Below are 23,699 nucleotides of genomic sequence, written 5' to 3'. Positions count from 1 at the left end.
ATGCTGCTGTGCAGAGAGACCTGGGTGTGCTAGTGCATGAGTCACAAAAAGTTGGTTTACAGGTGCAACAGGTGATTAAGAAGGCAAATGAAATTTTGTCCTTCATTGCTAGAGGGATGGAGTTTAAGACTAGGGCGGTTATGCTACAATTGTATAAGGTGTTAGTGAGGCCACACCTGGAGTATTGTGTTCTGTTTTGGTCTCCTTACTTGAGAAAGGACGTGCTGGCACTGGAGGGTGTGCAGAGTAGATTCACTAGGTTAATCCCAGAGCTGAAGGGGTTGGATTACGAGGAGAGGTTGAGTAGACTGGGACTGTACTCGTTGGAATTTAGAAGGATGAGGGGGGATCTTACAGAAACATATAAGATTATGAAGGGAATAGATAGGATAGATGCGGGCAGGTTGTTTCTACTGGCAGGTGAAAGCAGAACTAGGGGGCAAAGCCTCAAAATGAGGGGAAGTAGATTTAGGACTGAGTTCAGGAGGAACTTCTTCACCCAAAGGGTTGTGAATCTATGGAATTCCTTGCCCAGTGAAGCAGCAGAGGCTCCTTCATTAAATGTTTTTAAGATAAAGATAGATAGTTTTTTGAAGAATAAAGGGATTAAGGGTTATGGTGTTCGGGCCGGAAAGTGGAGCTGAGTCCACAAAAGATCAGCCATGATCTCATTGAATTGCTCGAGGGGCCCGATGGCCTACTCCTGCTTCTTGTTCTTATATTCTGATGTTCAGTCCCAAAGCAATGTGATTGTCAAAAAGAAAAAGGAAGCATTCGTAAGGTCTAAAAGGCTTAGGACAGATGAAGTCCTTGAAGAATATAAAGAAAGTAGGAAGGAACTTAAGGTAGGAATATGGAAGGCTAAAAGGTGTCATGAAATGGCGTAGCCAAACAGGATTAAGGAAAATCCTAAGGCGTTTTATAATATGTAAAGAGCAAGAGGGTAGCCAGAGAAAGGGTTGGTCCATTCAAGGAGATTAGAGGGAATCCATGTATGGAACCAGAAGAAATGGGCGAGATACTAAATGATCAGTATTCACCAAAAAGAAGGACTTGGTGATGAGGAGTATAGAGTAGAGTGTGTAGAGTCATGTTGATATTAATAAAGCGGAGGTGTTGGGCATCTTAAAAAGCATTAAAGTAGATAAGTCCCCAGGGCCTGATGGGATCGACCCCAGGAGGCAAGGGAGGAAATTGCTGGGGCCTTTACAGTAATCTTTGTATCCTCATTGGCTACAGGTGAAGTTCCAGAGGACTGGAGAGTAGCCATTGTTTAAGAAGGGCAGCAGGGATAATCCAGGAAATTATAGGCCGGTGAGCCTTACATCAGTGATAGGGAAATTATTGGAAAAGATTCTTAGAGACAGGATTTACTCACATTTGGAAACAAATGGACTTATTAGTGATGGACAGCATGGTTTTGTGAAGAAGAGGTTGTGCATCAATAATTTGATCGAGTTTTTCGAGGAAATGACAAAGATGATAGATGAGGGAAAGGCAGTAGATGTTGAATACATGGACTTCAGTAAAGTCTTTGACAAGGTGCCTCATGGTAGACTGGTACAAAAGGGGAAGTCACATGGGATCAGAGAAGAGCTGGCAAGTTGGATACAGAACTGGCTTGGGCACAGAAGACAGAGGGTAGCAGTAGAAGGGTGCTTTTCTGAATGGAAGGCTGTGACTAGCGACGTTCCACAGGGATCAGTTCTGGGGCCTTTGTTGCTCGTGGTGTATATAAATGATTTGGAAGAAAATGCAGCTGTTCTGATTCGTAAGTTTGCAGACGACACAAAAATTGGTGGAGTTGCCGATAATGAAGAGGATTGTCACAGGGTACAGTAAGATATAAACTGGTTGGAGTCTTGGGCGGAGAAATGGCAGATGGAGTTTAATCCGGACAAGTGTGAGGTAATGCACTTTGGAAGGTCCAATGCATGTAGGAATTACACAATAAATGGTAGAACTCTTGGGAGTATTGACAGGCAGAGAGATCAGGGCGTGCATGTCCACCGATCACTGAAAGTGACAATGCATGTGGATAAGGTGGTCAAGAAGGCATACGGCATGCCGGCCTTCATCGGTCGGGGCATTGAATATAAAAATTGGCAAGTCATGTTGCAGCTTACAGGACCTTAGTTAGGCTTCATGTGGAATATTTTGTACAATTCTGGTCGCCACACTACCAGAACAATGTGGATGCTTTGGAGCGGGGGCAGAAGCGGTTTACTAGGATGTTTACTGGTATGGAGGGAATTAGCTATGAGGAGAGGTTAGATAAACTCGGTCTGTTCTCACTGGAACGACCGAAGTTGAGAGGTCTACAAGATTATGAGTGGCATGGACAGAGTGGATATTCAGATGCTGTTTCCTAGGGTAGGAGAGTCACGTACTAGGGAACATAGGTTTAAAGTGCGTGGGGAAAAGTTTAGAACAGATGTGCGAGGCAAGCATTTTACACAGAGGGTGGTAAATATATGGAATACTCTGCCTGGGGAGGTGGTGGGAGCGGCATTTAAGGGGCATCTAGACAAATATATGAATAGGGTGGGAATGGAAAGAGCAGTACGGCAGCATAGTGGTTAGCACAATTGCTTCATAGCTCCAGGGTCCCAGGTTAGATTCCCGGCTTGGGTCACTGTCTGTGCGGATTCTGCACGTTCTCCCCGTGTCTGCGTGGGTTTGCTCCGGTTTCCTCCCACAGTCCAAAGATGTGCAGGTTAGGTGGATTGGCCATGCATTGCCCTTCGTGTTGGGTGGGGGTTACTGGGTTATGGGCATAGGGTGGAGTTGTGGGTTGGGTAGGGTGCTCTTTCCAAGAGCCGGTGCAGATTCAATGGGCCGAATGGCCTCCTCCTGCGCTGTAAATTCTATGATTCTATGATACAGACTCCGTAGGTATATACAGTTTTAGTTTAGCAGGTACCGTGGTCGGCGCATGCTTGGAGGGCCGAAGGGCCTGTTCCTGTATTGTTTTTTGTTCATTGTTCTTTGATTGTCTTGTAACTCGCCTCTAAAGTGGTTGCAAGTTGCTACAAGTTGTTCGAAAAGCCGCTGACCATTTTCTCAAGGCTTTGTGGTTTTATTTTTCTCAACAGCAACAGCACATCTTAAGAGTGAATGAAAAATTACTGAAATCTCACCTTTGGTAGAGTCACACATCATCAGATTCAGCTTACATCTGCTTTTTCCTGAAGAACTCAAACACTCGACTGATTTAAAAGCCTTTTATTGTTATCTTTGCATTAGAAAAGCAATGAGCCTTTTAGACACAGAACAAAGGACAATTATAAAGAACCTCCATAAAGAAAGCTGTTAGAATATTACTGGTGTCAGCCACGCAGCGTCAGGAAAGTAATTTTCCCATTGTTTAGTTAAAGTAGGTGCAGTCGTATTCAGACATCAATCAGTCTGAGTAGGAGACACAGTTGTTAAAATCACGCTTCTTCTATCCTTCCTGTTGTTCGGGGAGGTAGGCCTAAATGACACTGAATGGTGAGGGGAGCTTAAATGGTTAATCCTACCATTTAAACATCATAACTTGATAGAATGGATCAAAATCAAACAGCACACCTCTACGATTATCAGAAAGGATAATGGGGAGTGTCTCCTCACTCTCCGTGTACAGGGTGTCGGAGGAACACTGCCTCAGTTACTGAGGAGTATTGGTTCTGAGGATCCAAGTGTCCTTTCTCACTTTGAAATCAAAATTCAAAAGAAATGCCAGTAGCAAACACTTTGTGAAAACAGAATTGCTTACAGTTACCAAGGATGAGAAGATACTATCAAAAACCTGACTGTTACAGTACAAGAGATCAAAGCAAAGCACCCCAAGTTAAGTCAACTCCAGTATAGTTGCAAATAGAGCACAAATCACTTTGAAGCTGGAGCTTGTTAAATCTGTTTATTCTCAGTGAAGCTGTGTCCATTTTCACTGTGTTGATGTACCACACAATCCCAGGATTCCATTCACTACCTCCCCTGACCTATTCTATAAATGGCTACACTAGATCCACTAGCTGGTGACCGATGTGTCGGACGTCTCCACACTAAGCTGTTGCGCGCCCCGCTAGGCCACAACTACTCCCTCAGGGCAGTTCCTTGCGTTCCGCACTGGACTCGTTGATTACCTGTGGATAGATGGAAAAAAAAGTCATGGGAAGCTATGTTTGGAGCGGATCTCATTAAAACTTCCTCTGGGTGTTTGTATTCTAATTTAATCTCAAGTTTTATTTTTCTCAAGAAAACTGTATCTTCATCATAAAGGATAAACCCATGGCAATGGACAGAACAGACATGACCTTCTACCCTGATTCACCACTGTGGAGTTCCCTAATCTCAGCCACGCCACAGAGGGAGTCCTGCCATGGTGACCAACTGCCCCTTGCCTTTTGCGATTGTCCTGTATTTGAGGCCTGGGTATCCTGTGTCCCAGGTTGAAACTGCCAGAAAGCTGTTTTTCCTGCAATTCAGTCACTTCAATGTTTCACATAGGCAGTACCTGCTCTCCATCTGTTTGTGTCTGTTCATAGCCCCGACAACCCTCACTCGCCTCCTGTCCCCTCACCCCCATCACTCTCACAGTGCCTGGCACCTTTTCCCGTCCCCACATCCCCCACCGCTTTCACAGCCTCTGGCACCCGCCCCCATCTCTCCCCCCCCCCTCCCTCCACCGTCCCTACACCCCCCATCGCTCTCAGGCTTCTGGCACCCACTCATATCCCCCGCCGTCCCCACATTCCCCATCACTCTCACAGCCCCTGGCAGCTGCCTCCGCCCCCATATCACCGCCCCCCCATTCCTCCCCCCCTCCCTCCCCGTCCCCACATTCCCCATCGCTCCCAAAGACCCTGGCAATGCCCCACACCCCTCATCACTCTCGCAGTCCCTGGAAACCCCCAACCCCCCGATCCCCCCCATTGGTCTCACAGCCCCTGGAACCCACCCACCCCAGTCTCCACAACCCACACCGCTCTCATAACCTCTGACACCACCCCACCCCTGGCACCCGCCCCGTCCCCACATCCTCCAATGCTCTCAAAGCCACTGGCAAGCCCCAAACCCACCCCCAACAACTCCCCACCCCCCTGCCCTGCCTCGTCCCCACACATCCCCATCACTCTCACAGCCCTGAGAACCCCTCAACAACCCCCCCTCACCCCGCGCCCCCCCCCCCCCCCCCCCCCGCCCCCGCCCCCACACTCCCTCATCGCTCTCACAGTTTTGGCAGCTCCCCCCCCCCCACGCCAGTGGACATTCATATCAGAGCGCCCCCTAATTTTCTCTGCAAGATTTGGGTCCCACTGACATGGCCGGGGACGAGGGTAATCACTATCTTGGTCCAGTTGTGGTGACTGTAGACATAATGAGGGAGCGTTGGACAGTTGGAGGCATGGGTAGAATTTTGTGAAGCCCCCAGAAGCCGGAATTGTATGGAAGGCCAGTGGCCAACCCCTCTTCCGTGGGATGAAGCTATGGAATCAGGTTGGCAGTGTATTGATGGCCGAGCAAGCTTACCCAACAGCATTAGGAACCTCTTTTTAAACATTTGCCTGTCATGCATACTCATTCAACAGCAACCTCGCCAGAATTAAGTTATCAGGGAACAAGAAATACCTGTCTTCAGATTCACAACTGTCTGAATATTAGGCTATTGAGTTGATTGATCAGCCATGATCATATTGAATGGTGGAGCAGGCGCAAAGGGCCGAATGGCCTCTGCTCCTATTGTCTATGTTTCTATGCCATTGCGTGATGTGCAGCAGGTGAGGTTCCTAGTGGATTTGGAGTGAGTCAGAGCTGCCCTTTCCACTATACAGAACTTTGTTAATCCACAGGTGATGGGGCATTGATGACTGAGTTTGGGTGGCGGCTGGGAAAGTCTGACTAAGAGCGGGAGGGGGAGGTAGCAGCCCGATGAAGCTTTGTCAGGGGCGGGGGGAGGCAGAGGGAGGAAGTGGACGATAAAGAGAAGGTCAATGTTGAAATCCTGAGAGTGATAAGTGACAGAGGGAAGGTCAAGGATAATAGAGGGAGGGTCGAGGATGATGGATGTTCAGGCCACAGGTAATGATGGATAGTTTCAGAGTGCCGGGGAAAATCAAAGGTCAATTATAACTGGTCAAGAGTGATGGGACAGGTCATGCCAGGCAATTCGGGCTTACACTGTACACTATTAGTAACTGGCAGCAACAGGTCATAGAATCCCTACAGCGCAGGCGGCCACTCATCCCATCGAGTCTGCACCGACCCTCTGAAAGAGCACCCAACCTAGATGCACTCCCAATTACATGCACATCTTTCGACTCTTGGAGGCAACTTAGCATGGCGAATCCACATACCTGCATCTTTGGACTGTGGGAGGAAACCAGAGCATCCGGAGGAAACCCACGCAGACACAGGGAGAATGTGCAAGCTCTACACAGTTACCCAAGATTGGAATTGATACCGGGTCCCTGGCGCTGTGAGGCAGCCACTGTGCCACCATGCCGCTGCCATTAAGAATTAACTAGTTTTGATCAATATCAGGCCAGCACTGAGCAGAGGTGGAGACCTGCAGGTCAGATTAACAACCAGTGCCAGCAGTGCCAGGCAGTATATGGACAGGTTCCATCACTGCCAAACAGGCAGAAAGGAATGTCATTCCCTTTCAATGCCCAAGGGAGGGGAAAAATGATGCAGTGAGGGTGGAAGGCGATGACTTCCAGTTCCAGGGTCACTATAAGATTCTCTGTGGGCGAGGCTGCATCACCATGAAGAATTCTCTGCAGTGAACCTCCAGGATGCTCAGACAGGAGGGAGGGAAAGAAGAGTTTCCTGCTGCCATACTGGGACATAGGACCTCCCGCTGTTCCTGGACACCATTGGAGGAGAACCTGAGGGGGGGGGGGGGGCATCATTGAAGTGTGGTGCCACTCTTTGTCTGCATTCGGACATTTGCCACTTTAGTATGGGATGGCAGCAGCTCCAGGGATCCAGGTGGCAGGAGACGCAGGGGTGGCAGCAGTTCCCAAAAACCTCCTCGCTCACAGCTTCTGGCTTGGTGAATGCCTGTTTGGTGCCCTTTAAACCTGGTGCCTGGACCTTTGACCCCATGAGGTAACAGCGAGAGTATTGTCTTCTTGTCCGTCATTGCCACATGGTTGGCCTGGCTCCTCGCTCACGAGTGCCTAACCAGCTGCCGACCACGTGGTTGCACGTGGCCACTTGTCGCACTAACACGGAGACACCTCCCACTGCCGAAAACCTAACTGCTATTGGGTGATTCTGACCATTGATGTTCAGGTGAGACACTAACCCAAGACCCTTTCTGTCCTCTCAGGTGGATTCCACAACACTGTCGGAAGAAGAGGCAGGGAGTTTCCCTGGGTCTCCCAACAAATATGATTCCCTTAACCAACATCTCTAAAACAGATTAAGTAGTCTATTTCACATGTTTGTTTGTGGGATCTTGCTGTGTACAAATTGGCTGTAGTATTTCTTGCATTAAAACAGTGGCTACAAAAATACCGAATTGGCTGAACAGAGAGTATTGGGGTGTCCTTTATTTGTGAAAGGAGTTATAGAAATTCATGTATTTTAGCCTCGATTTTACTTTATGGAATATTTTGTTGTTAACGAGGTTGTTTCTGGACTTAATAGGAAGTTTGGAAGGTTGGTAGTGCCTGGTTTTCTGGGTTCATCTCAGGTCAACACACGAAGAAGCGTGTGCCAGTGTCAGAGCTCATACCAGGCAGTGTCAGACCTCAGATTGTACACTATTGAGATTGGCGACTGGCAGTAACAGGTCCAAACAAGGTTCTGACCAATATTGGGGCCAGCCCTGGGCATAGGTGAAGAGCTAATTGCTGGATTACCAACCAGTGCCAGTAGTACCTGGCAGAAATGTATAGATTCCATCACCCCCTAACAGAATGGTTATACCCTTTGAATACCCACCTGTCCATCCCTCGTCTCCACTGTTTTGATTAGAATATTCCTTCTCGCTTGAATGTCCGTGGAGCCTTTAGATTCCAGGCTTGTCTCTATGGAAACAGTAAGCACCAGTCATTGAATAACGAGACATTACGCCAGATCGAGACAAGAAACAGAGGCAGGAACCTTCTCCTGAGGGGTAGGGAGAAGGAATTGTCACTGTGAGCAGGGATTAGGAGGAGAGAGTTTGGTGGGGGTGGGGCTGGCAGGTGATGAGGGGTAAATCATAGAATTTTCAGTGCAGAATGAGGCCATCGAGCCCATTGAGTCTGCACCGGCCTTTGGAAAGAACACCCTACCCAAGCCCACACCTCCGTCCTATCCCCGCAACCCAGTAACCCCACCTGACCTTTTTCCAATTTATTCCAATCAAGCAACCCCTAGTGGTGATGTAGCTCATCGCTAAATCAAATCTAACCCAGTCTTCCTACCCCTCTGGGAAATTCTCCTCCCTGGAGCATCTTGTCTTGTCCACACATTCATGCTTCTGATTTAAACTCCTTGGGATGGATTCACCACAGCCCCTTCGGCGAAATCATGTTTGGCGCGGGGGCGGAGAATCGACTTTTATGCGAGAATCAGGCCCAGCCCCTTTCCGCTCCCACGATTTTCCGGTCCCCGGTGAATCGCTCGCCCACGAATCACGACGCGCAGCTGGGGAGCCATTGCCAGAGGCCCTCCCGGTGATATTCCGGTCCCGACTGGCCGGGTTCCCGACGGCGTGGTTCTAACCACGTCTGGCCAGTCAGTTATCGGGGCAGCGATCGGGGGGGTCGGATGCAGCGGCGCGGGGCCGGTCGGGGAGATCTTCTTTCTGAGTGCTAGTCCGCGGTCCGTGTCCGCCATGGCTCTCGGCACGGCCGCTGGAGGCTGTTGCCGTGCGCATGCACGGACTCGGAACCGGAAATGCGGGGGCCTGTATCTGCAGCAAAACTGCGTGAAGCTCCCCGGGTAAGCCCCCTGCAGGTAAGTGAATTGCTCTATATTTTTTTCAGGGCAGTCTGGGGTAAAACGGCAGCATTTTTACGCTGGCGTGGGGACATAGCCCCATATTTGGAGAATCCAGCCCCTTGCTCTCACAAGATATTCTCACAAATATTTCTCCACGTTTCACACTGAGAGATCTTCTTTGCTTTCTTCTCTGCCTCTGCACTGAGTTCATCTCACCTTTGGTAATTCCTGGGGTGGGGGGGGGGGGGGACTGCTCCGATACTTGTGTATCATTCCCTACCTGCAACAGTAGTGGACTCGCCAACACTAAGGGCATTCAAATGGTCATTGGATAGACATGTGGACGAAAAGGGAACAGTGTAGATGGGCTTTAGAGTGGTTTCACAGGTCGGCGCAACATCGAGGGCCGAAGGGCCTGTACTGCGCTGTAATGTTCTATGTTCTATGTTGTGTGGTGGGGGGGTGGAGAGGGGGAGGAGAGCCCTAATACTTCTGTAGTAGGGAGGGGTTCACCCTCATGCTTATTGGGGTGGGGAGGTCCTCCGTGTCCATCAGGGTGGTGGGGGGAAAGTTTACTTTAAACGCTGATCGGGACACCCTTTAAAGATGGCGCATCGATCTCTTTGGAGCCGGCCTTGCCGACACTGTCGGGCCACCAGACTCTGTCCACAGAGTGTCAGAGAATGTGGAGTGGAAAGCCGGCTGTGCAGCTGGAGAGACACACCGGCTTTCAGTCAGAGCTTGACACTCTGACAAAATCTGGTAAATCTACAACAGCTCACAGAAGCAATGGCCTCTTAGGATCTGTGCGAATGGCTCTGTGCCTGCCTTAGATCCATTGGTGGTATGCACCTTGAGCCACCCCCCTACGGAGAACAGGAAATAAAGAACAAAGAACAATACAGCACAGGAACAGGCCCTTCGGCCCTTCAAGCCTGTGCCGGTCATGATACCACCCTTGGATAAAACCCTCAGCACTTCCTTGTACCGTAACCCTCTATACACATTCTATCCATGTATTTGTCGAGATGCCTTTTGAACGCCATTAATGTATCTGCTTCCACAACCTCCCCTGGTAACGTGTTCCAGGCACTCATCACCCTCTGTGTAAAAAACCTGCCTCACATATCTCCTCTAAACTGTGCCTCACGGACCTTAAACCAATGTTGCCTGGTGACTGACCCCTCCACCCTGGGAAAGAGTGCCTGCCCATCCACTCTATCCATAATCTTGTAGACCTTTATCAGGTTGCCCCTCAATCTCCGTCGTTCTAATGAAAACAGTCCGAGTCTATTCAGCCTCTCCGCATAGCTAACACCCTCCAGACCAGGAAACATCCTAGTAAACCTCCTCTGTACCCTCTCCAAAGCCTCCACATCCTTCTGGTAGTGTGGCGACCAGAATTGTGCGCAATATTCCAAGTGCGGCTTACCAAGGTTCTATACAACTGCAGCATGACTACGTTCAGGTGGTCTGGCACTGAAACCCAATCGGGTGACCCGGTTCGAGGTATTATCTTTCCTGTGGCCAGGACCAGAAAGGGATATAAACATAGAACATACACTGCAGAAGGAGGCCATTCAGCCCATCGAGCCTGCACCGACCCACTTAAGCCCTCACTTCCACCCTATCCCCGCAACCCAATAACTCCTCCTCACCTTTTTGGACACTAAGGGCAATTTAACATGGCCAATCCACCTAACCCGCATGCCTTTGGACTGTGGGAGGAAACCGGAGCATCCGGACGAAACCCACGCAGACACGGGCTAGAACGTACAGACTTCGCACAGTGACCCAGCGGGGAATTGAACCTGGGACCCTGGCACTGTGAAGCCACAGTGCTATCCACTTGTGCTACCGTGCTGCCCACTAAAACCTCAGCTCTCCAGGACATCACCACTGCAGCAGCAAGTGTGATTTGGTTCTTCACTGGAAGTTGTGTGGAGGAATTCACTCAGTGGACTGACCAGTTGGGAATGTGGGGCGGAATTCTCCGGAAATGGCACGATGTCCGCCGACTGGCACCCAAAACACGCAAATCAGTCGGGCATCGCGCTGCCCCAAAGGTGCGGAATGCTCCGCATCTTTGGGGGCCGAGCCCCAACCTTAAGGGGCTAGGCCCGCGTCAGACGAATTTCCGCCCCGCCAGCTGGCGGAAAAGGCCTTTGGTGCCCCGCCAGCTGGCACGGAAATGACATCTCCGGGCGGCGCATGCTTGGGAGCGTCAGCGGCCGCTGACGGCATTCCCGCGCATGCGCAGTGGAGGGAGTCTCTTCCGCCTCCGCCATGGTGGAGACCGTGGCGAAGGCGGAAGGGAAAGAGTGCCCCCACGGCACAGGCCCGCCCGCGGATCGGTGGGCCCCGATCGCGGGCCAGGCCACCGTGGGGGCACCCCCCGGGGCCAGATCGCCCCAAGCCCCCCCCCAGGACCCAGGAGCCCCCTGCGCTGCCTTGTCCCGCCGTTAAGGTAGGTGGTTTAATCTACGCCGGCGGGACAGGCATTTTAGCGGCGGGACTTCGGCCCATTCGGGCCGGAGAATCGCGGGGGGGGGGGCCGGCAACCGGCACGGCGCGATTCCCACCCCCGCCGAATATCCGGTTTTGGAGAATTCGGCAACCGACAGGGGCGGGATTCACGCCAGCCCCCGGCGATTCTCCGACCCGGCGGGGAGGTCGGAGAATCTCGCCCAAGGTCCTGCACGTGGGTCTTACAGAGCAGCTGGTGCTGTGAGTACATTGGTGAGTGGGTCCTTGAAGGATCTCTGCATAAAGTGGAGATTGTGTCCATAGTTGTTTTGTGGAATTTATACTTATTATTGACCTTAGAGGATAGTGAGGTCTCCTGTTTAAGAGTCTTATATCTTCTCTATCACTAGGTATCTTTTAGGACATTTTCTCCACCATCATCTCCAACATTAAGTGCAAGAATCTCATGGACTTGCTGCTATAAAGATCAAGACTGTAAAATCAGCTGTATCCCACCCTTCCACTAGCCCACAGGGCTGAACCGTCTAAGATTGTACCGGAGGGGGGAGGAGGAGGTGCTTGACACCCCCCAGCACTAGCAAAATATTAGGCAAGTGGTGGGGCCATCCTACCAAATTTTATGCTCGCCAGCCTGTTATCTGGGGTGGGGGTGCGAGGGAGCTCTAACATTTAGGGCTTTTACCCCGAATGGCCTTTTAGCCACACATCTCCTCAGCTTCTTTCCACCTCCTTTTCCTGCCATTATAACTGCAATTCTCAAAAACCCCATGACTTCTCTGTTGTTGTGAATCACTGTATCTTCTCCAACCCTCCCTTCCTCTCCAAATCTGTGCCCCTTTTTCTCAGAACTCCATATTTGAATCCCTCCAATCAAGTCCATGAGCTTCTTGCACTAAAGTCTTCCACACATCGACACAATTACTTAGACCAACTATTTTCACCATTGTAACATCGTCTGACCCCAAATTTGTCTCAGTTTAACTGCTGCTGTTCATGTGTTACCTCGGGACGTAACTATTCCAAACCGCTCCTGGCTACTCTCCCATGTCCTAATCTCTGCAAGCTGAAGATCATCAGAAGCTCTGCTACCTGAGCCCTAACTTGTAGCAGCTCCCGCTCAGCCATGTTCCCTGTTCCCGGTCAGTTGCCTTGGTTTTAGAATTCGTACCTTTATTTTCAAACCATTTCACGGCCACACTCCACCCTGAATGTGTAAACCCCATGACTCCATAGATCATTGCACATTGGCCAATTGAGCATTCCTAGTTTTAATCACATAGGTGGCTGTGCCTTCAGCGTCCTGTAAGCCCCAAGCTCTGGAATTCCCTCACAATATATTTCCAATGCTCTTTCCTCCCCTAAGTCATTTCTTAAACTCTGCCTTTTTGATCAAGGTTTTGAACATCTAACAAAAGGAAAAAAGGGCTGACTTTTCCACTCTGGGGATTAAGAATTTGAAGATATTTTTGAGGCAGGGCTGAGCAAAATGCCTGTGACTCAGCCAAAAGGCTGTTTCTGGAACCCACCTCTTCATTCACCTGAGGAAGGAGCAGCGCTCCGAAAGCTAGTGATTCGAAACACACCTGGTGTTGTAAAACTTCTTACTGTGCTCACCCCAATCCAACGTCGGCATCTCCATATCACAGCCAAAAGGGAGTTAATGACCGACTTCACATCCAAGGAAATACAATGTACAAAACAAATGTCGTCCAATGTACTAAACAGGAAGGATCCCTACAGTGCAGACGGAGGCCATTTGGCCCAGCGAGTCTGCACCGACCCTCTGAACGAGCACCCTACCTAGACCCACTCCTCCACACTCTCCCCGTAACCTCACCTAGCCTTCACGTCTTTGGACTGTGGGAGGAAACCGCAGCACCGGAGGAAACCCACGCAGACACGGGGAAAAAGGGCAAACTCCATACAGTCACCCAATTCTGGAATTGAACCCGGCTCCCTAGCGCTGTGGGTAGCAGTGCTAACCAGTGAGTCCCCGTGTCGCCTCCAAATGAAATTATTGACCAATAAAGCACATGATTGAGGAAATGTGACTTTGGTGATGTTGAGCATGTCAAACTGGAAATCAAAACAGAAATAATCAAAGATTGTCTCCAGTCAACAGGACCGAGAAGCACTTGAGAAAGACAGAAAACTGTCAGAACCGTTGGATTAACAAGATCACTATCGCTTTCAGAGTCCAGAGTTACTGAAGTTGAAGCTGCCAACAGTAACTATCACACTCCAGTGAACACTATTTTAACACTCACATGACACGAAACAAGCAACAACAACTCTCAAAAAATAGAGTTGCAATTTGTCCAAAGAATGTTTCTCCTGTGGCGGGTGGTGATTACTCACGTCAGGCAGAATGTCCAGCTTCCAGTAAACAGCATAAAGCTTGTGTTTGCCCCTCATCAGCAAAATCAACCACTGCCACCAATACTGGCAGGAGGGTACCAAGTGGGTGTACCACAGCAAAAGAGCGAGATAATGTAACCAACGCAGAAGCAGGTAACCCTAAATATACTTTTATACTCTCTTTCAAACACAGCAAGCAGCCACGTGTGGCAGTGACCATTGGTGACCCCCTGGCCCTCCTCTTGGAATACAGGCACATTGGCACTGCTACCCTGGCACTGCCAAGGTTCCCGGGTGGCACCACAAAGCCAGTAGTAGCACTCCCAGGGTGCGAGCACCAGGTTTCCCAGGTGCCATGGTGGCACTGCCAAGGGTCAGGGCCTGGGGGGGGTCTTGCCCATGAAAGCAGGTTGCAGGGTGGGTATGAAAGAGCCTCTGGAAGGTTGAAGGGTGGGGGTCCTGGAAGAGGGGAGCGTGAAAGGGGGCATGTGAAGATCTGAAAAGGGGGGGATATTCCTCAACCCCATGTGTGTAGGGGGCTGACGTTTCCCATGCATGGAGGGTGTGGGGGACCCACAAACTTGCATTGAGTTCCCAGGGTCCCATGTTCGATTCCCCGCTGGGTCACTGTCTGTGCGGAACATAGAACATACAGCGCAGAAGTCTGCCATTCGGCCTATCGAGTCTGCACCGACCCACTGAAGCCCTAACTTCCACCCTATCCCTGATATCCAATAACCCCCCCTAATCTTTTTGGTCACTAAAGGCAATTTATCATGGCCAATTCACCTAACCTGCACGTCTTTGGACTGTGGGAGGAAACCGGAGCACCCGAAGGGAACCCGCGCAGACACGGGGAGAACGTGCAGACTCCACACAGACAGTGACCCAGCGGGAAATCGAACCTGGGACCCCGGCACTGTGAAGCCACAGTGCTATCCACTTGTGCTACCGTGCTGCCGTTCTCCCCGTGTCTGTGTGGGTTTCCTGCGGGTGCTCCATCAGTGAGTCTGTACTGACCCTCTGAAATAGATCCTGACTTGGGCCCATGCCCCCTCCCTATCCCCAGAACCCCAACTAAACCTTTTGGACACTGAAGGGCAATTTAGCATGGCCATTTCACCTGACCTGCACAAATGTCCACCAATTAAGTGATTATGTTACAAAATGAACTATTTCCAGTTAGCTATTGTTAAATAAATACAAGAGTTTACGTATGTAACTGATGAAGTTGAATGTTTAAGTTATACTTGAATTTATTGTTTATTCTTTTGGAAACAAACTACTGGCGGCAATAGCTTCAGCTACCTGGGCTCAAAAACTCTGGAATTTCCTCCCTCAACCTCTCCGACTCACTCCCTCACTTTCCTCCTTTTAAGATGCTCCTTAAAATCTACAGGATGGATTCTCTGTAGCCCGACAGCGAAATCGTGATCGGCGATCGGGCGCAGAATGGATTCCGATGGCGGAATCGGGGTGGCACCGGTTCACCATGCTCCGCCCCCTCCAAACTGGTGTCATCGTGACGCGTACCACGCGCCATTACAACGCTGTTGGCGCATCATCGACCGCCCCACCCACGATGCTCCGCCCCTGATGGGCCGAGTTCCCGACGGTGCGGGCCACGTGTGGTCCCAGTGGTCGGAAAGCCCACGTGCCGGCTGCGGACAGTGTCCAGCACCGCCACACCCAATCAGGATCGATGCCGCTGGCCAGGGGGGCTTCTGCTAGGGCTGGGGGGACTGGTGGGGGGTGGGCTGTGGGGTTGAGGTTAGTGGGTTAGGGTTCGGGCACGGCTGGCGCAATGCTTTACGACGCGTCTGGTGCAGGTTGTCAGCCCTGCGCTCGTGTGGCCCAGGACCCGGTCATTCTACGGCTGTTTTCGACGCGATTCACAGGAGTTTCACGAGGTACTGGTGCTCGCCCCTCACCGGTACTAGAATTGGTGAGGGGTTTCCGCTGATTTTCCTGTTGTGAACATCCCGCGGATTATCCGTTCGCCTGAGGAACAGAGATGCCAGCCCCACCTCTTTGACCAAACTTTTGGTCACCTGTTTTGATTTCCGTTCTGTAGCTTGGTGTCAGATTTAGTCTGTGAAGCATGTTGAGATGTTTTACGATGTTAAAAGTGCTATATAAATGCAATTTGTTGTTGTTCACGCTTACCTCGGATTTGTAGAGATGAGAAGTTCTGGACAGGCATCGAAATTCTGTAAATAAAAAGACACCCATTATCAAACTGTTGGAGCATCTCTTTCTACCACCACAGAGCTCATTCGACACAGGCTGATGTCCCGTAGCAATTGACCATGGGTAGTGAGAGGGCACTGACTCACTAAGGGGCAGGAGGGTTGGGTGGTTGCTTTGGGTGGGGTTGGTGACAAAAAACCTTGAAGTGGATCTCAGAAATTCCAGAGCTGGAGAGTGGGAAGTACCTATCTCGGAGTGAGGATGGTAGAGGAGTTCTCTGAGTCCCATAGAGTCAGGGTAAGCATATGATAGTGCATAGGTTATGTCACTGGACGAATGCACAGAGAACTCACAACCCAATGGTGTGAGAATTCAGTGCCATAACATCTGGATATAGAAATATGGCATTAGTAAGATGACTTTGAAGCTGTTCATTGTTGTAAAAACCCAATTGGTTTACTAATGTCCTCTAGGGAAGGACATCTGTCAAAGGAGAATGGTTTTGACTTTGCTAAAGGATAGTTTTGGCCATTTAGATTTCACTGTGAATGGATCGACAGTCGGATGTGGCAACAATCACATGGTTGGTACCAGTAAGTCACTGCTAGGCACCATCTGCAAAACACTGAAATTGATCCTGCTGTAGACAACAAGGGATCCCACAGAAAGTGCATGGCAACCAGCCAAGGTGAGAAAGATTTGTTCAGAACCCAGGTCCTATTAAGTCGTTACACACAAAGGCTCGATGGTAAGGTGCAACCGAGGACAAATCAGATCCATTCCAGCTCCTCAATTACCGTGCAGTCCTATTGCATAGAGGACAAAATCCCAAATAAACCAGGAACAAGAGTCAAGAATGCCAATCTCACAGAGCGCCGTGAGAAATTAAAGAAACCTCCAGACAAGGTCACCATTATAAAATCTGGACGCACCAGCAGCTTACTTCTACACTTTAGAAACTCATCGATTCATCAGTTCTTACATTTACGTAATGGTAACTAAACATGACCAGGTATTATAAATAGTTATACTTCTTTGGAAGGGGATGAAAGTAGCTTTAAAAAGAAAGGAAGATGTTGTAAATGCCATTAAGGGATAGCAACATTACACCATTAGAATGGGAGTGTGTCATCCGATCCAGTCTCAGTTTTACTTTGGTCTGGAGCAAAATACACACACACAGCTCTGCAGCTCTGACGTCTTCAAGCTTTCTATCCATGTATCTCTGTTCACATGTGCTTAGAATTAATAAATGAACCCACAACATGATTGTCCAATACCCAGTGAATGATTGGTGCCTTTATATCATGATAACAAACACAACAATTACCTGCTCTCCTCTCCCTCCAGCAGTTTCCTGTAGGTGGCGATCTCAATGTCCAGAGCCAATTTGACATTGAGCAAGTCCTGATAAGCCCGCACATGACGGGCCATCTCCTCCTTCAGGTTTTGGATGTCACTCTCCAATTGGCTAACGGTGTCCTGGCAGTTATTGGTTTCAAAATTCAAGCGTTCCTCCATCTCGCGCAACTGACGCTCCAGTGACTCGTTCTGTTAGAGAACAGAGATGTGAACTTCTGCAGTGATGACTATCACACCTGGGATCGCATCTACATGCTCATCGAAACACAGGTCACAATATTTGGGTTGTCTTTTTTGATAAACAGATTTTACCGATTTTAAACCCCACCACTCTCCCTCTCTCTCCAGAAGGTTCTGGTGTGTACCAGAACACAGCGTCTCAGATGCTCACCCAAGAGACTACTCCCCATCTGTTGAATTGAATCAATTGAGTGCTGGCATCACATGTGGGCTTAATCCTGGTCCCACCTATGCATTTTCTAGGAGTATGAACCTTGGTGATCATCCATCGCTAATCGAGAAGCTCGAAGACCTTTATACTCCTGGTTGAAATCATTTAAACAGCATGCACTGGTGACCAAATCTGAGGCTCTGTGGTCCACACAGTTTTCCTAATTAAGCTATTAGGGGCAGGTTTGGAACCCGTAATCCTTAGGCTGATAACACATCAGCTAGTATCTCCCCTTTCCTGATGCCACAACCCAGCCTGTGCCCAGTGGCAGGTGCCAGCACTCTGCGAAGGGTCACCTGTGGATCTCTTCACTCCCCCCCATCAATACAACTGCAACAAAATCACATTTTGCAATTTTTGGTGGCTGGTGATAAATAGGGGCTGGTGATAAACAGTGGGATAAACAGCTGGCTTGTAATGCAGAACAATGCCAGCAGCACGGGTTCAATTTCCGTATCGGCCTCCCCGAACAGGCACCAGAATGTGGTGACTAGGGACTTTTCACAGTAACTTCATTGAAGCCTACTTGTGACAATAAGTGATTCTTAAAAAGACATTGGGCTGGATTCTCCGCTGTCGGGATTCTCCGTTGCGCCGACAGCCCGGGGATATCCCGATGGGGTGGGGCTGACCACAATGGGAAACCCCATTGGACGGTTTTAGAGACTGAGAATCCCGGGGGTGCATTGCACCTCGTGTGGCGGGACGGAGAATCCCACCCCCTGTGTCATTATCTTATATCAGAGCATTGCAAACACATTCCAAACAGGACATTAGGGCTGGATCAGAATTATTATCCAGAAATGTTATCTGTTTCATTTAAATTATTTCCCATTTCATCGATATTTCACCTTAATCTCAAGCTGGACGTTACAACACAGGGTTAGATACAGAGTAAATCTCTCTCTGCACTGTCCCCATCAAACGCTCCCAGGACAGGTGAAGCACGGGGTTCGATACAAAATAAATCTCTCTCTACACTGTCCCAAGGCAGTTGAAACTTTACACTGCAACTCTTCTGTGCTCTATATGAACCGATGTGGGGACTGAAAATAAAATGGACGGGATTCTGTGATCCTGAGGCTGAGTGTTGACACTGTCAGAAACGCCGTCACGTTTCTCACCGGCGTCAACACGGCCTCAGGATCAGCAATTCTGGCCCCGACAGAGGACCAGCACGGGCACTGTCGTGGTTCACGCCTCTCCAGCTGCTGATCCCAGCATGAACTGGGCACCGTGGGAATCACCCGTGGATCGCACATGTGCAGTGGCACCGGCGCCAATGCGCGCATGCGCAATGGCTCCCTTCAACGCGCCAGCCCCGATGCAACATGGCGCAGGGCTACAGGGGCCGGCGTGGATGAAAGGAGGCCCCCAGCCAGAGAGTTCAGCCTGCCAATCGGTGGGCCCCGATCGCGGGCCAGGCCACATTGGAGGCCCCCCCTTCTGGGGTCGGACCCCCCCCCCCACAGGCCGCCCCCGACACTTCCACGCCGAGTTCCCGCTGGCTGAGAGCAGGTGTGGACGGTGCCGGCGAGACTTGGGTTCTTTACGACGGCCGCTTGGCCCGCCCCGGGCTGAGAATCGGCCGGGCTGGTGCTAATGGGGAATCGCGTGCCGGAGTTGTGGCGCAATTTGCACCGGTCGCGGGGATTCTCCGACCCGGCCCCAGGCTCAGAGAATACCGCCCATCCTGTTTCCTTCCCCAGCTATAATATTGATCTCTCCATGGAGTGCAGAATATTCATTCCTCTTTTAACCAAAAACACACCCTGACTATTCTTTTGGACATTCTCTGAATTCTCTGATTTATTTCAGTGAGGTTTTCCCTGCCCTGCTGTTTCTATTTGCTGTGACCTTGTAGCAAAAACTCACCGTCCCTTTCAGCCCCTCCAGGTCACATGTGAGGGACTGCATCTGCCTTCGATAATCATTCACCTCCTGTTTGGCCTGACGCAGGGCTTCAGCCTGCCGAGAGGCAGCGTCGGTGAGATCTAAGAACTGTGCACAAAGAATCAACATTAAAAGGTCAATAATAAGCAACACAGGGTGGTAAATGCAGATCCAGCTGAGTTCAGTGAATGATTGTCGGAACAATCAGATGGCAATGTATCATCTATTTGACACCAACACTCCCAAACACACCATCTAGCACACACCAACACTCCTAAACACACCATCTAGCACACACCAAAACTCCCAAACACACCATCTAGCACACACCAAAACTCCCAAACACACCATCTAGCACACACCAACACTCCCAAACACACCATCTAGCACACACCAACACTCCCAAACACACCATCTAGCACACACCAACACTCCCAAACACACCATCTAGCACACACCAAAACTCCCAAGCACACCATCTAGCACACACCAAAACTCCCAAACACACCATCTAGCACACACCAACACTCCCAAACACACCATCTAGCACACACCAACACTCCCAAACACACCATCTAGCACACACCAACACTTGTGAACACATCTTCTAGTATGGACCAACACTGTCGGACACATCATTAACTAATTGAACCTTTAGTTTAATTTTGTTTGATTCAAAATTTTCCTCAAGGTTCCTTTGGGGATCAAAGGGATCACCATTAAATAATCACCTGGCTCCCCAATGTTTTTAAATTCATCCTGTTTGACAGGTGGAGTAGATTTAGAGACAGACAGTAATAGTGGATCTATGATGCACATTTTCATAACTGAAGTACTCAAAAGGCTGTGAGACCCTCCCCTCTATTTATAGGAATAGGTTAATGGTCACAATCTGGAGATCTGTGGAAATACACTGGATCAAGCCACCTTCTACCCCACAGCCTATAGAAAACGGTCACCCTCAAAACAAGACTTAAACATTTACCTGGCGGTGGTCCAGCAAAGAAGAAGAAATGGGAGACAAGTTGGTGGATTGTGCTCCAACTATGCTAGCATGCATGGCCTTTGAGTTTGAAGCTTATGGGTTTGTGTTTCACACTAGGAACTGGCAGACATAATCTTGGCGGACATTCTGGTGCAGTATTGAGGTAGTGCCAAATTGTCAGAGGTGCTATCTTTTGGATGAGATGCTAAGCTGAGGCCCCATCTGTCCTCACAGGTGGATGTAAAAGTTCTCACGGCACTGTTTCAAAGAAGAGCAGGGTCGCTCTCCTTGGTGTCCTGATCAATATCTATCCCGAAAAGACATTCTCTGGCTATCGATCTCATTGTTATTTCTGGAATCTTGCTATTTGCTATTTGACTAGAACCTGAAGGCACAGTCTCAGACTGAAGGGATGATCCTTTAAAACTGAGATGAGGGGGAATTTTTTCAGCCAGAGGGTAGGGAATCTATGGAACCCGTTGCTACAGAAGGCTGTGGAGCCAATTGACTGAGGGTCTTTTATAAATGTTTTCTATTGGGTTTTTGAACAAAGTATATTTATCGTTATGTACACAGAATAAGATATATATATATATAGAAGAGAAGGGCTGATACAAACATACCAAAAAAAAAAGTAATAATAAAAAATACAATTAAGTAACTGGTAAGGTATTATGCATGAGCTCAACAGCAGCAATTCTGTACAATTGGCAAAATTATTTACAACACATAAGTAGGCATCTGTTTGTTGGGGGGGGCGGGGGGGTGCGTGGAGACGGGGAGGTAGATATACATTTGGGTGCCGGAGAAACAATTGCAGAGGGCAATACTCGAATGGGTCTGGTGTTGGTGTTGTTACTTGCTTCTCCCAGATGGATTTCGCTGCTGTTGTCGTCTCGCGCTCACCTCCGCTTCAGCCATTCCTCCCATCTTTCGCCTGTATTCTCCTTTCTCTGTTCCTGTAGATGCCAAGTTTGTTATCGTTTCCCGTGCCTTCCTTCCGGCTATCATGTCCCTGCCTCACCCCTACCTCCCTGGTTCTCCTCTATTGTTCCCTGTCTCTTCCCTCTTCGCCCCCCTCTCCCCTGCTTCTGCCCCCCTCCTGTGGGTTGCCTTTCTTTCCTCTTAGGTTTAGCTGTCCCCCCTGTCTATCTCTCCCTCTCATGCTTTGGCTACTTTCCCCTGCTCGTTGGCTACCTGGTTATTCTTCTGTTTGTTCGTTGGCCACAAACAGGTCCCGGAACAATTGGGTGAATGGCTCCCACGTTCTGTGGAAGCCGTCGTCTGACCCTCGGATGGCGAATTTGATTTTCTCCATTTGGAGAGATTCCGAGATGTCGGACAGCCAGTCTGCAGCTTTGGGTGGTGCTGCTGACCGCCAGCCGAACAGGATTCTACGGCTCCAGAGTCCCCACCCTATTTCAATCCCCAGGTCGTCCTCCCATTTCTTTCTTGTTGCGTCCAGTATGGTGTTGGCCCCTTCTACCAGTCGGTCATACATGTCGCTCCAGTTTCCTTTATCTAGTATGCTTGCGTCCAGTAACTCTTCCAGTAATGTCTGTCGTGGCGGTTGTAGGTACGTCCTTGTCTCCTTTCGTAGGAAGTTTTTGAGTTGCAGGTACCTTAGCTCATTCCCCCTGGCTAGCTGGAATTTTTCTGTCAGTTCGTCCAGTGTTGTGATCCTGCCGTCCGTGTATAGGTCCCTGACTGTCAGTGTTCCTCCGTCCTGTCTCCACCTTTTGAAGGTGGCGTCAGTCAGCACTGGTGTGAACCTATGGTTGTTGCAGATGGGAGCTTTGTCCGCCTTTTTGGTCAGGCCAAATTGCTGCCACAGTTGGGTCCAGGACTGGAGGGTGGCTATCACCACCAGGCTGTTGGAGTGTTTTTTGGGTGGGGATGGGAGTGCTGCCGTGGCGAGAGCCCGGAGGGAGGACCCCATGCAGGAGGCCTCCTCCGCGCGCACCCACTCGGCTTCTCGCTCCTTGATCCATCCCTTTATTCGCTCGGCCTTCGCCACCCAGTGGTAGAATTGTAGGTTTGGGAGAGCAAGCCCCCCCTTGGATTTTGTTTTTTGTCGGACCTTCTTTGGGATCTTAACATTCTTCCCCCCCATACAAACACCATGATTAGTTTGTCTAGTGCTTTGAAAAAGGCCTTGGGGATGTAGGTCGGAATGAATCTAAGTAGGAAGAGGTACCTGGGCAGTAATTTCATTTTGATCGTCTGGACTCTCCCCGCGAGGGAGAGTGGGAGTGTGTTCCATCTTTGCAGGTCCTTTTTTACTTCCTCTGTCAGACTGGTGAGGTTCCATTTGTGGATCCCTTTCCAGTCTTGGGCTATTTGGATCCCCAGATAGCGGAATTTGTGTCGGGCTTGTTTAAACGGCAGTCCCATTAGTGCTGCCCCGCCCCCCCCCTACTTGTGGGTGTACCGGGAAGATCTCGCTTTTGCTCATGTTGAGGTTGTAGCCCGAGAAGGCGGCAAACTCTTTCAGGAGCACGGTGATTCCGTCCATGCTGCTTTGTGGGTCCAAAATGTAGAGGAGCAGGTCATCTGCATAGAGTGAGACTCTGTGCTCTCTGCCGCCCCTTCAGATCCCCCTCCAGCTTTTTGCTGCTCTGAGCGCAATTGCTAGTGGTTCGATCGCTTGGGCGAACAGCAGCGGGGACAGTGGGCATCCTTGTCTGGTGCCCCTGTGTAGCTGGAAGTATCGGGAGTTGGTGTTATTGGTCCATACGCTAGCCATGGGAGTGTTGTATAGGAGTTTTACCCAGGAGGTGAATCCTGTTCCAAGCCCGAACCGCTCCAGCTCTATGAGGTACTTCCATTCGACTCTGTCGAAGGCCTTTTCTGCGTCTAGGGAGACAATCACTTCTGGTACTCTCTCCCCGGAGGGAGTCATTATCTCGTTCAGCAGCCGCCTGATGTTCGAGGTAAGCTGTCTACCTTTGACAAAGCCCGTCAGGTCCTCTGCGGCCACCTCTGGTATGCAGTCTTCTAGCCTTTTGGCTAGGATTTTGGCCAGTATTTTGGCATCTGCGTTCAGCAGTG

General features: G+C 49.9%; 1 protein-coding gene across 1 annotated transcript in view; it reads right to left on the bottom strand.

The window, feature by feature from the left end:
• Positions 1–3,919: 3,919 nt before the first annotated feature.
• gfap (glial fibrillary acidic protein) overlaps positions 3,920–23,699 on the bottom strand; it is a 73,919-nt gene continuing 54,139 nt past the window's right edge. The window contains exons 6-10 of the mRNA XM_072486928.1: positions 19,646–19,771; positions 17,288–17,508; positions 15,934–15,977; positions 7,936–8,021; positions 3,920–4,127 (exon numbers count right to left, since the gene is read on the bottom strand). Of these exons, the coding sequence (XP_072343029.1) occupies positions 4,086–4,127; positions 7,936–8,021; positions 15,934–15,977; positions 17,288–17,508; positions 19,646–19,771 (519 nt within the window). The 3' untranslated portion in view covers positions 3,920–4,085. The remainder of the gene's footprint in view (positions 4,128–7,935; positions 8,022–15,933; positions 15,978–17,287; positions 17,509–19,645; positions 19,772–23,699) is intronic.

Source organism: Scyliorhinus torazame, chromosome 21, assembly GCF_047496885.1.
Source record: "Scyliorhinus torazame isolate Kashiwa2021f chromosome 21, sScyTor2.1, whole genome shotgun sequence".
In the NCBI taxonomy this organism is placed as follows: Eukaryota; Metazoa; Chordata; class Chondrichthyes; order Carcharhiniformes; family Scyliorhinidae; genus Scyliorhinus; species Scyliorhinus torazame.
The sequence above is the reverse complement of the archived record's forward strand: the minus strand, read 5'-3'. Positions and strand labels throughout refer to the sequence as shown.